Source organism: Chiloscyllium plagiosum, chromosome 4, assembly GCF_004010195.1.
Source record: "Chiloscyllium plagiosum isolate BGI_BamShark_2017 chromosome 4, ASM401019v2, whole genome shotgun sequence".
Taxonomy (NCBI): Eukaryota; Metazoa; Chordata; class Chondrichthyes; order Orectolobiformes; family Hemiscylliidae; genus Chiloscyllium; species Chiloscyllium plagiosum.
The window spans coordinates 90,091,479-90,103,572 of record NC_057713.1 but is presented as its reverse complement, the minus strand read 5'-3'; the positions used below and the strand labels follow the sequence as shown (position 1 = coordinate 90,103,572).

The 12,094-nt window shown below is 37.0% G+C and overlaps 1 protein-coding gene across 4 annotated transcripts in view; it reads left to right on the top strand.

The window, feature by feature from the left end:
* Nucleotides 1-8,605, top strand: part of slc35b3 (solute carrier family 35 member B3) — a 45,992-nt gene extending 37,387 nt beyond the window's left edge. For 3 of the 4 annotated variants that reach the window (XM_043688591.1, XM_043688590.1, XM_043688593.1), the window contains 3 exons: nt 1,532-1,643; nt 3,803-3,872; nt 7,759-8,605. In XM_043688591.1, coding sequence (XP_043544526.1) covers nt 1,532-1,643; nt 3,803-3,872; nt 7,759-7,906 — 330 coding nt within the window. In that variant the 3' untranslated portion in view covers nt 7,907-8,605. Of the gene's footprint in view, nt 1-1,531; nt 1,644-2,003; nt 3,575-3,802; nt 3,873-7,758 lie in introns of those variants that run through there. The other variant, XM_043688592.1, reaches the window with a different exon arrangement.
* Nucleotides 8,606-12,094: the final 3,489 nt, after the last annotated feature.

Below are 12,094 nucleotides of genomic sequence, written 5' to 3'. Positions count from 1 at the left end.
CTTGCCTAAATGCATCACCTCACATTTGTCTGGATTGAAAGCTATCTGCCACTTTTCCGCCCAACTCTCCAGTCTATATATATCCTCCTGTATTCTCTGACAGTCCCTTATGCTTTCCGCCACTCCATCAATCTTTGTGTCATCTGCAAACTTGCTGATCATACCAACAGTGCCTTTTTCTAGATCATTTATGTATATTACAAACAACAGTGGCCCCAATACTGACCCCTGTGGAACACCACTAGTCACCTTTCTCCATTTGCAGAAACTCCCTTCAACTACTACTCTGTCTCCTGTTGCTTAACCAGTTCTTTATCCACCTAGCTAGAACACCCTGCACACCATGTGACTTCACTTTCTCCATTGGTCTACAATGGGGAACCTTATCAAATGCCTTATTAAAGTCCATGACTCCAAAGCTTTTAATATGATCTATACAATGCCTGTTTTAAACATTTATCATATGCCAAAGATACATTCAGATCTAGATTCCTGTCAAATTAACATGTACTAATTACTGTCTGCATCACTGACCCCAGGGAGAGCTAACTCTCTCAAGCCCCCACCATCTGTTCAACTTGCTGTTCATCTCACTTTGTCAACAATATTTAACTATTATTTACAAGTATCCTTCAGTTCCGAAGAAGAATCATATTGGACTCACTGTCAGCTCACTGTTTCTCTATCCACATGTGCTGTCAGACCCACTGAGTTTTTTTCAGAATTCATTTCAAATTTCAAGCATCCACAGTATTGTGCATTTTATATAACCATTGTATGGTCTCCAATTTCTCTTTACTTGTTGCCTCAATCCATTCTTTGGTGCCTAGTTTACATTTTTGTTATGCCCCATGTGCAATAATATTCACCAATAAACTCTAGGTATCTGTTCTTGTAAACCCCCGCCTCTTCCTTGTATCAGAATTTTAAGAGACAGTATTCAAAAGAATCAGAGGAGATACATAAACTTTCCACCTCTCACCTTGAAAGCATGACCTCTTTGGAGAGGGTGCAGAGAAGGTTTCAAGGACGTTGCCTGGTATGGAAGGTGCAAGCCATGAAGAGAGGTGGAGTAGGTTAGATTTATTTTCACTAGAAAAAAGGAAATTGAGGGGGGACCTGATTGAGGTTTACAAAATCAAGAAGGGTATAGACAGGGTGGATAGAGACAAGGTGAAAAGTTTCTAACTTGCTCATTTTCTCATTTGAAAGCAGACCTGGGGACTGGGTAACTATCCCTCTCTCAGAACGCAACTAGTCCATTTAAATATAAAATTGAGCTGCATGCCACATGTAATAAAACCCTGGGTCGGTTTCTTGGGCCTCAGGAAAAAAAACCTGGCAGTGAAAAGGAAGGATGGCTGTTTCATGCAATGTATACAACCTGAATAGTTCATTCTTTAGAGAATGTTGCTTGTCTAAGTTTTGAGTTTTTTAAATGCACAATGTCTGTTTATAACTGTGCAAGATCATCTGTGCTTCTGGAGACATTGGTAATGCATGATTTTCATTTCCCTTGTTTGTTTTGCAGCATCCTACGCAGACATATGGTTATGCCTTTATGTTTTCCTTGACTGGATATTTTGGAATTTCCTTTGTACTAGCTTTGATAAAACTCTTTGGAGCACTTGTTGCTGTAACAGGTAGTATATCCCTCATATATGGTTATTGTTCCTTTTTAAGTAGTTGTTTCAACAGCAAAAAATGTGATCAGACGTTTTGCCCGCTATGCTATTCTAATAAAGTATAATTTGGTTTTCTCTTTTTAAATCTACCTGTAATGCATCAGTTTTTACAGATGGAGGCAGTGGCCTAGTAATGTTACTGGATTAGTAATTCAGAACCCTGGTTAATGTTCCAAGGACGTGGGTTTGAATCCCACCATGGCAAATGGTGAAATTTGAATTCAGTAAAACTGGAATAGATAGTTGAGTTAATGATGATCATCAAACTGCTATCAATTGTCATAAAAACCCAGCTGATTCTCTACTTTTCCTTTTTAGGGAAGAAAATGTGCTGTCCTTCTCTGTTTTGGCCTGCATGTTATTCTAGACCCATGACACTTAACTTTGGGTATGGTTAATAAAGGCTTACTGAGCCTATGATGCCCTTATCCCATAAATGAATGATTTGAAAACTGGGCCAATATGACAGTAATTTATGTCCAGATTACACCCAAAACACAAATTGTACCTTGGTGGGTAGAATCTTGAAATCTGCTGACAATGCAAAAGTAACCATAAATGTTGAGGAGGATTTTCAAAGACTTATGCGGACATTGGTTAGTGAAATAGCCAAATGGTTAGCATATGCAATTTAAATAGATAAGTATGATACATTTTGGGCAGCAGAACCAATCCAAATAAGAAGGGTGTGAATGAAGAGTCATCTGGGAGGTTGAATTCAAAACTCGAGATAATTGGTACAGCTAGATGAAGAAATAGCAGTCAACAGCATTTTGGATTTTGTAAGTAAGAATGTGTATTACTTCTGTCCTCTGGTATTCTATTTATATAATTTAGGTAGGCCAAAGTTAGGGGTTCCTGAGTAAGGTTTTGTATGTCTTTAGTATTGTTATGAAGTTGAAGGTATGTGCTGTATCTTTTGAGAGAGAGTACTGTTCTGAACGGAGAGGTTGCAAGTACCTATGAATATGATGAGATGGCAGTCTCAGATTGTACTGGAAAAATGAAAATATGTAATATTTGGCTGTGAAATGGATACCTGAGTTTTGGTTGCAGTTTTGACGACAATTCAAATTTAACCAATCAGTTTAAATTATGCCCCAAAATGCTAAAACCCAATCGCGTTTGAATGATTGTTTTGCCAACATCTAACCAATGAGATGATCTGATGTTGGAGATATAAGAATGCAGATTTTTTGATGATTGGTTAGAGAACAACTATCATAGAGAGAAACTCCTGCAGAGCTAATTGCCCATCTTAACATCTTGCTGTCAAAGAAATTAGAAAACACTCTCTATCAAAAGTATCTTTTCATGTGAAATATACAGTAGAAAGAAGGCAAGCCAGGAAGATTGCAGCTAGAAGAGCGAAGACACAGAAGAAGATAGCAACTATGTGGTTTTGAAATTACATTGACGTCATTTTAATAAGTGTCTTATTGGAACAGCATATTGTTAGAGTTGGAAGCAGATAGTAAGCAGTTAAGAGAAGGGAAGGCTTAGAATTTTGTGACTAGCCTTTGTTTAATGTTCACTTTTAGAGTTAAAAAATAAATTAATGTTATTTTCTTTAAATGGTGGAACTTGAGAGTTCTGTCACTCATATTTTAACAGATTGAGGCAAGGTGAGCTTTTCTGGGTGTTTAGTTTAATTAACAGAGGGGTTCAACTCCATGTCATAACAGTATCAATAGATACATTAAAGCCACAAGAGATTACCCCAGTAATTGTTTTTAAAAAGCAGACTAAATTGGATTGCAGCCTTCTGAGTTGGAAAATCTGATGTTCTTTTATCATGCAACCCAACTAATGCTGGCCTACTTAATTGGAGTTGAAATCAGTTATGTAGTTGAACCTGCTATTGTAAGTCGGAAATGCAGTGGCTTTTTTTAGATGTATCCTAGGCTGCCAATATTTTTGTTTAGTGTTATTCATTCATTTGACAAACATAGTCCTACATTGACCATTGTCTGTTAACTAATTTGAAACTTGCCATTTATTCGACATTACATAGAAATTTTCAGAAAGTTACTCCCCTGATTCTTTTTCTTCCCACTGTGTTTGCAGTAGATAAAATATTTCTGAGCAGAGGTGAACATATGTTTGTTTCTTTGCAGTAACTACTGGAAGAAAAGCAATGACAATTGGTCTATCATTTTTCTTCTTTGCAAAGCCTTTTACTTTTCAGTAAGTAAATCTAAAACTTATGCAAATATGGCCACAAAGTAGCTTGCTAATTGTTTGAAATTGCATATACTTCTATATAGTGGATGAAATGTAGTAATGCATTTATGATAACTGCGAGTCAATGCCTAAACGTGTCCAGTCGTTCCGCTGAACAGTTGTTTAACAATGCCCTATAGTCAAACGTTTTCATAGATCAATCTCACCTACCTGTAATTTCTGCATTAACCTTCTGTCCCATAAGGCCATAAGATATAGATGCAGAATTAGGCCATTCAGCCCATCATGTCTGCTCTGCCATGCGATCAGTGCTAATATATTTCTCAATCCCATTCTCCTGGCTTCTTCCCAAAGCCCTTGATCTCCTTACAAATCAAAAGTCTATTAATCTCTGTCTTAAATAAACTCAATGATTTGACCTCCACAGCCCTCTGAGGAGGTAAGTTCCACAAATTAACCATCCTCTGGCTGAAGAAATTCATCCTTTCCTCAGTTCTGAAAAGTCATCCCTCCACTCTTAGGCTGTGTCCTTTTAATTTTAGTTGCATCCAAAAGTGGAAACAGCTTGTCGACGTCTGCTCTATCCAGGCCTCTCAGTATTCTGTAAGCTTCAGTCTGATCACCTCCTCATTATTCTAAACCCCATTGAGTGCAGATTTAGAGTCCTCAACCGCTCCTCATATGACAAGCCCTTCATACGTGGGGTCATTCTTGTAAACCTCTGGATCCCCTCCAAGACCAGCACAACCATCCTTAAATATATAGACCAAAATTGCTCTCAATATTCCAAATGCTGACTGAGAGCCTTGTCCAGCCTCAGCAGTACGTCTCTGCTCTTATCATCTTGCCCTCTTGAAATGAATGTCAGCATTGCATTTGCCTTCCTAACTGAACTAGTATGTTAACTAGGAGTTTGAACTAGGACTCCCAAGTCCCTTGTGTTTCAGATTTCTGAAAATAATCTGCGCTTCTATTTTTCCTTCAAAAGTGCTTAACGTCACACTTTCCCACGTTGTATTCCATCGGCCATGTCTTTGCCCACTCTCCTAGTCTGTTCAAGTCCTTCTGCAGCTTCACCACTTCTTCCTCAGATTGTTAATGTATGACATGAATAGTTGATCCAACACTGATTCCTGCAGAGCTCCACCTGTCACCAGCTGCCATTCTGAAAATCTCTGCTTTTGCCAATTAGCTAATCCCCTATCCATGCCAGCACCTAACCCTTATGACCATAGTCTCTTATCTTATTTAGCAGCCTCCTGTGCAGCACATTGTTAAAGCCCTTCTGGAAATCAAAATAGATCACATCCAGTGGCTGTCATGTCTGACTTGCTTATTAATTCCTCAAATAATTCTAAAACATTTGTCAGACATGCTCTCCTGTTGATGAAGCTGTGCTCCCTTAGCCCTATCTTACAATGCACTTCCAAGTACTCCATAGTCTCATCTTTAATAATGGACTCAAATTTTACCAACAACTGAGGTCAGGCTACCAGCCTATAGTTTCCTCTTTTATCCCCCTCCCTCCCTGGGAGGGGTGTTAAATTAGTTATTTTCAACTGTCTCCCCGATCCAGTCTGTCCTGAAATTTCACAACCAATGTCTCTACAATCTCCTCAGCTAGCTCCTTCGGAATTCTGGGGTGTAGCCCACTTAGTTAGGGTGATTTATCCACCTTCAGATCTTTTGGCTTCTCCTTAGTCATGGCCACTACCTTCAATTCTGCCAGTGACTGTCTTGAAGTTCTGGTATGCTGCTGGTGTTTTTTCACTATAAAAGCTGATGCAAAATACCACTTCAGTTCCCTGCTATTTCTTTGTTCCCCATTACTATTATTCCAGTCTCATTTTCCAGTGGTCCAGTGTCCGTTCTTGCCTTTCTCTTATCTTTTTAGATATCTTAAAAACTCATGCAAACTTCTTTTACACTACTTGTTAGCTTACTCTTATTTCATCATCTCTTTCCTTCCTGCTCATTTTAGTTGTCTTCTAGTTTTTAAAGGCTTCCCACTCCTCTGGCTTCCCACTAACCTCCTTTTCCTTTGCTTTTGTCCAGTCCCTGACTTACCTTTTCCTCCTGTCTTTAATATGCTTCTTCTTCCTTAGGATGAAATTCTGCCATGCCTCCCATATTACCCTCAAACTCCTGCTATTACTGCTCCTCCTTCTCTGCTAGGCTCCCCTTCCAACCAACTCTGGCCAGTACCTTCCTCATGTCTTAATGGTTACCTTTACTCAGTAGTAATGCCATTACATCCGATTCCAGCTTCTTCACCCCCTTTTCCCCCCCAAAATTCAGGAAAGATTCTATCACATTATTGTCACTGCACATTAGAGGTTTCTTCAGCTTAGGCACCATATTTCTAGACCGCCTCATTAAACATCACCAAATCCAGAACTGCCTGTTCCCCAATACGTTGTACCACAAGCTGCACCAAAAATGCCATCTTGTAGGCATTTCACAAATTCCTTTTCTTGAGATCAGCTACCAACCTAGTTTTCCTCGTACATCTGCATATTGAAGAGCCCCACAATTATTGTAATAATGCCTTTGTTACATGTCATTCCTATCTCTTTGATTTATTTTCTTCCCCACGTCCTGACTACTGCTACAAGGCCTGTAAACAAATCCCATCTGGGTCTTCTCTCTTTTGCAGTTCCTCAACTCTACCCACACTAACTATACATCTTCCAACCCTATATAATTTCTTGTTGTTGATGTAATTTCATTTCTTACTAATGAGGCAAACCTGCCCCTCTGTCCATCTCCTTTCAATACAACACATGTCCTTGGATATTTAGTTTCTCGCCCTGATGCCCTTGCAGCCACATCTCTGTGATAGCCACAACATTGCACCTGCCTTTTAATCTGTACTTGAAGCTCATTTATTGTATTTCATGTACTGCATCCATTTAAGTACATCCTCTGTCCTGTGCTGACTACCCCCTTCTCATTGTTGTCCCAGCATCTGTTGTGACTGAAGCTAGTTTCCTGATGCTTTCCATTCTCTCTGTTACTTGTTCTGGAAAATTTAATAACCTCCTCTGAGCCCTTCCCCCACCCTTTAACTTTTCCATTATTTTCCATGCAACTGAACACAATCCCTCCTCCCCAATATTTAGTTTGAAGCCCTATCCATAACTCTGACCAATTTCTCAAGAGACACAACAACTGGGATTTTCAGCTGTTTGTGGAGATAAAAATAGGAGGCCTCGAGAATGCAATGAAATTTTTGAAGTATGGATAGGGAGTCAGCTTGCTTCCAATTAATTGCCTGATAAACTGGTCCTCAAAAGAGGTTAACAGGCCCTACCACACTAGAAGACAACTTTCAATTCATATTTGTGTGTTAGTGAGGTTACCTCCACTGTACTGCCGCCTCTCTTCTGAAAGACAGTCGCATGCCCCCTGACAGCTCTTCTGTCTTTTCAAGTTGTACACTGCTGAGTACTCCTGCCTCCTTGTAATACTAACTCCACTAATTGTGCAAATGCTGCTGTCCAAATTCAAGGTGTCACCAACCCATCATTTCCTGTCCTTAGAATGAATAAGTCCCAACACTTTCTCCAAGCTGCCTCATTTTATATTTGTCCTTTGGTATTTTATCATGGTCAGAAATTTAGTCTGGATCAATTTTGTCAGTTCATTTCATTGTACATTGTCTGTGTTTGCTCCTATCCAATTCTGGTTGTCTCCATTCATTTTGGAGATGAATGCAACTTTTGTGCATGACAATCCAGGAATATATCAGGTGGATTAGCACCAGAAACTTCTGGTGTTCACTGATATTGAAATATAATTTCAGTGTTTAAGCTTTAACTTTTATGGTAGGAGCCTGTAGATTCTACAAATTGTAGTAAAACTAATTGCACTTTTTTTGTCTTTTAAGCTATTTATGGTCAGGTATTGTGGTCCTCCTTGGTATCTTTCTAAATATATACAGCAAAAACAGGGACAAAATTAAGCTGCCATCACCGCTTGATCTTTGGAATGTAATCAAGAAAAAACAAATTAGATCAATGTCTCAGACTGTGTAGAGTCCATAGTAACATCCATTATTTGGATTTGATCACACCAAGCAGTTATTTATTGACTGCATCAGGACATTCTGCAGCAGTGGACCTGAGCAATGGACACATGATGCACATGTGATTGATTGATTATTTTTGCTAAAAAGCAAATTTGACCAGTGAAGATTGGAAAAACTCTGAACAGGATGATGTTGTAAAAGGTAACAATGCAATTCATGGTCAATGTTGTCTGTAAATATCACAAAGATTGTTTACTAATAATGTATATAAAATTCCTGATTTATGAACTTGTCACTGCTTTGCCACTGAAACTTTTGCCTGGGTTTTTATTGCTTTGTAAATGAATCCGACATATTCTGCATTTTTCTTTTCATTCAGTGGTAATTACTAATGGGGCCAAATGTTTTTTTAAAACATGTGCATACTTGTACAGTTTGACAAATAATTGTGTGGTACAATAGTATTTAAAGTGGTTATTTATCATGATTGTACAATTAAATATACCTCTCAAGTACATGTTAATGCATCTTGATGTACTGAGTTCTAAAATTAATGCACAACAGTTGGAAAATGTGTATTAAACGTTGTGGTTATGAAGTTTTCATTGGAGAGTGACCCTAAATAGGCAAATATTTCTTTATTGTTAATTTATTTGAGTGCAAAAAAAGTGCCATGTTAAAACATGTTTACTGTGTTTTGTCAAAATATTATCTCATGCACAGCACCTCCAGTGGAATGTACTGTTCATCTTTTTATGAAGAACCTTTAGAGTCATGGACCAGAGAAGTTCCAGTGAGCTTATCACAAAATTAATTTTGTGTTGTGACCTTTCCATTATTCTCTTTTTGCACAATACCTTTTTCATCCTTTTTATAGTTTTTGAGAGAATGATAAAATGTATTTTAACATGTTCGAGTTACATGTCTTTTAATATGGAAAGAAAAATGAAGCTGAGTAAAGCATATTGCTAAACTTTTGAATATTGTGCAGTTACAATTTTTTTAAACCTTGGATTCATGTAAGTTTACAAAATGGCATTGCTCTCCACTTTCATAATCGTCATTATTTAAATGGAGCGCACAATCTATTGCAAAGTATCAACAATTGGGTTGAAAATACAGTAAACATTGCACTGTGGCTGAATCTTTAGCGATAGATACAATTTTGTATATTTGTGGCCATTATTGAAATACTACTCTGTGTGCATTAACAGGAAATTATGTAAGCATGCTTCTTTAGTTAGAGAGATGAATATTTTTACTATGTAAGTCACAGGCTCGAGTAAGGCTGTCAATGATTAAATAGAATAATGTTGGAAATTGAGGTTCTCTTTAAAACTAAGCTTTTAGCATTTCAAATTCTGCATTTCCTGCATAGCATGAGGCCTCATGTAACTGTGTAACAGTAGTAATTAGCCTTTCACAAGCATAAACAAAAGGTTTCTTGAGTGCAACACTACACTATTTTACATGCAATGTTTTCAAAAAATTTTAATTTCCTTCTTAATAAGGAATGGAAACTAACTGTCAAATGGAGGTGGAAAAGAGGACAGCAGTCATCCAACATAGCTAAAACGTTCAGGCAATGGATTGACACAGCATAACTTATTCCCTATTCTCAAGTGCTCAGGGGCAGTCCTTGTAGGCAGTAGCCTTCATCATGATGAAAGGTGGACCAGAAGAAGAGATGCAGAAAAGTTCCCTAACAGCTCAACTGGAGAGCAGGAATCTGCCCCCAAAACTTAACAAGTCCAATTAATTCTGTGCTGACAGCCAGTACCTCTTCTGGTATCAGTGAACCGTCCCTAGTTGTCACAGTTGTGTACTCACTTTATATAATTAACAAATCATATCTGAACTGGTGCTTAACAAACTCAATAACATCTCCTCACACCTCTCCAAAATCAAGGAGGAGATGTGGGATACTACAGAAATTTAATTGGCATTATATTTTGAGAAGCTGGGAGGCAGCAATCTTGTACATGAATGCATATTAAGTAATTGTTAAAGTAAGAAGTCACTTTGTCAATGGAGTATTTTTAAATTCAACTGATTTGTTTAATGGAAAATTTAGTATTAGCAGCAGTGGATGCTATATTGGAAATCATAAAAATATGTGAGTGCATGTCTTTGACAGGCTATTGAAAGAGGTTGTGAAAGGAACAATGGAGTTAAGAGTCTGGAATAAGTTAGCTTAAGGTGCTTTCTATGTGCTTTACGTTTGATTAAGGAAAAAAAGCTGCCAGACTTGGTGAAAGAGCTTCAGGATAAAACCGATTACAAGCAAGAAAGCAATGTTCCCAATGATCAAAAGAGTTTTTTAAAAAAATAATTTTTCTGTGAATGGTACTTCTCTCACAGTTATAAAGATCACTTTTAAAAAAAATCTTCCTTCTTTTGGAAAAAAATGTTTGATTTATTCTCAACATACAAATAAATGAAATTTGTCAGACACCCAATTTCAGCATGCATGCATTGTTCTAGTTTTCAGGAGAAAAATTGTAAGTCAGAGGTATAAGTGAGAAAAACCGAAAAAGAAGTACAACATGACATCGCCTGGTGATCGCCTGCCCCTTCTCAGAACAACAAAGTTGATTCTTTCTGTTGGCTATTCTTACCATGCATCTGTGTGGTTAGATCTGTGATTTTGGACAGGGTGTAATTCTGGATCTCTACATTCTATATAATATGGATAATGTTAATCCATTGGGCTTCTTAACAGTAACACACTAGATTTTGTTGTTGTCTCTTTTAGATAGACTTTGAGAATCAGTTTTGCTGAGACAGTGTGTTTGGGAATAATATTGCAATTGTCTGTGTGGTTTTTTTTAATTATCTACTACTAGGTACTATTATATTACACTATTTAAAACCACCAACACTGAACAGAATTGTTTCTGAAATAGGGATTTGATAAAAGAATGTGATACAAGTTGTTAGTTCAAGCTCACAATGGGAAATTTAATTGAAGGTTGGGGGGGGCGGAGTAAATGCATTTAATTGTTTATATTCTAATTTAAAATCAAATCAAAGCCAATGGAAACTGCTGGGATGGTTTTAATTTGTACAAAAATGGACTTGTTTGATAAGAAATTAATTGATCAATTTAAAAAAAAACCTGTCAGCCCAACAACTTTGTGTTTTCTTGGAATCCTACATTCTGACAGGCTGTTAATTTGACCAAAACTCACATTTTATAAACTAGATTTCTTAATTTTTTAACATTTATATTCAAAGTAAATTAAATTCAAACTTAATTTTTGACTTTTACAATTTTTAAGTCGCACACTTAGTGCTGAAGGTGAATAAAAACAAACTGCTAAAGAAGCCCAACAAATCTGGCAACATCTGTGATAAGAGAAACAGAATTAACATTGAGTCCATTATGTCTCTTGTCCAGAAAAAGAAACTTGAGTTTTCAAGCATTTTGCTGTTTTTATTTCAGATTTACACCACCTACCGTAGTTTATTTGTACTAACACCAAGAGGAGGACATGATTTAGTATCTGTTGTCCAGTTTATATCTAATTTATAGTTCAAGTATGCAAATAAACATCAAGGAGTTCTTATAACAATGGTAGTGACCCTACCTCTGAGCCCAAAGGCCTGGTTCAAGTCCCACCTGTACTGAGAGGTGTCATAACACATCTGATTAGGTTGATTGCAAATGCCTACCAATAAATAACAAAATATTTCATCGATATGCCTTTGTATGCTTAAAGGTGTTTAAAGCTCATGGCTTACTACCCAGTAATAATAAAGTTTGACTTTGAAAAGTCCTGGAATAGGGTTCAATTTCAAAACCTATTTTTCAACCACTTGACTTTCTATGTATGTTTTCCTACAAATAATATTTTCTTCAATATTCACTCATTTAGTAAAGAAAAATAAATAAACTATGTCCTATTGTTTGTCCTGTTGAAAATTGTCACATATTTTACTATTTGCAGTGAATCACTGAATTGTTTAACTGGAGGTTGCATCTTCTCATGTAAGTGTCAATTTTAAATTATTAAAAGCAGAGACAAGTACATGTGAAATAACTAAGTCAGTTAAGAATTCAGAATGGATGCCTTATTCTTTAGTAATGTATTTCAGTGCCAGTTTTAATAAATAAAGTCTTACAGTTTTTCATTTCAGGTATGCATGACTAAGATTCAGTAGTGATGAACAGTAAGCCAATTAAAATTGATAT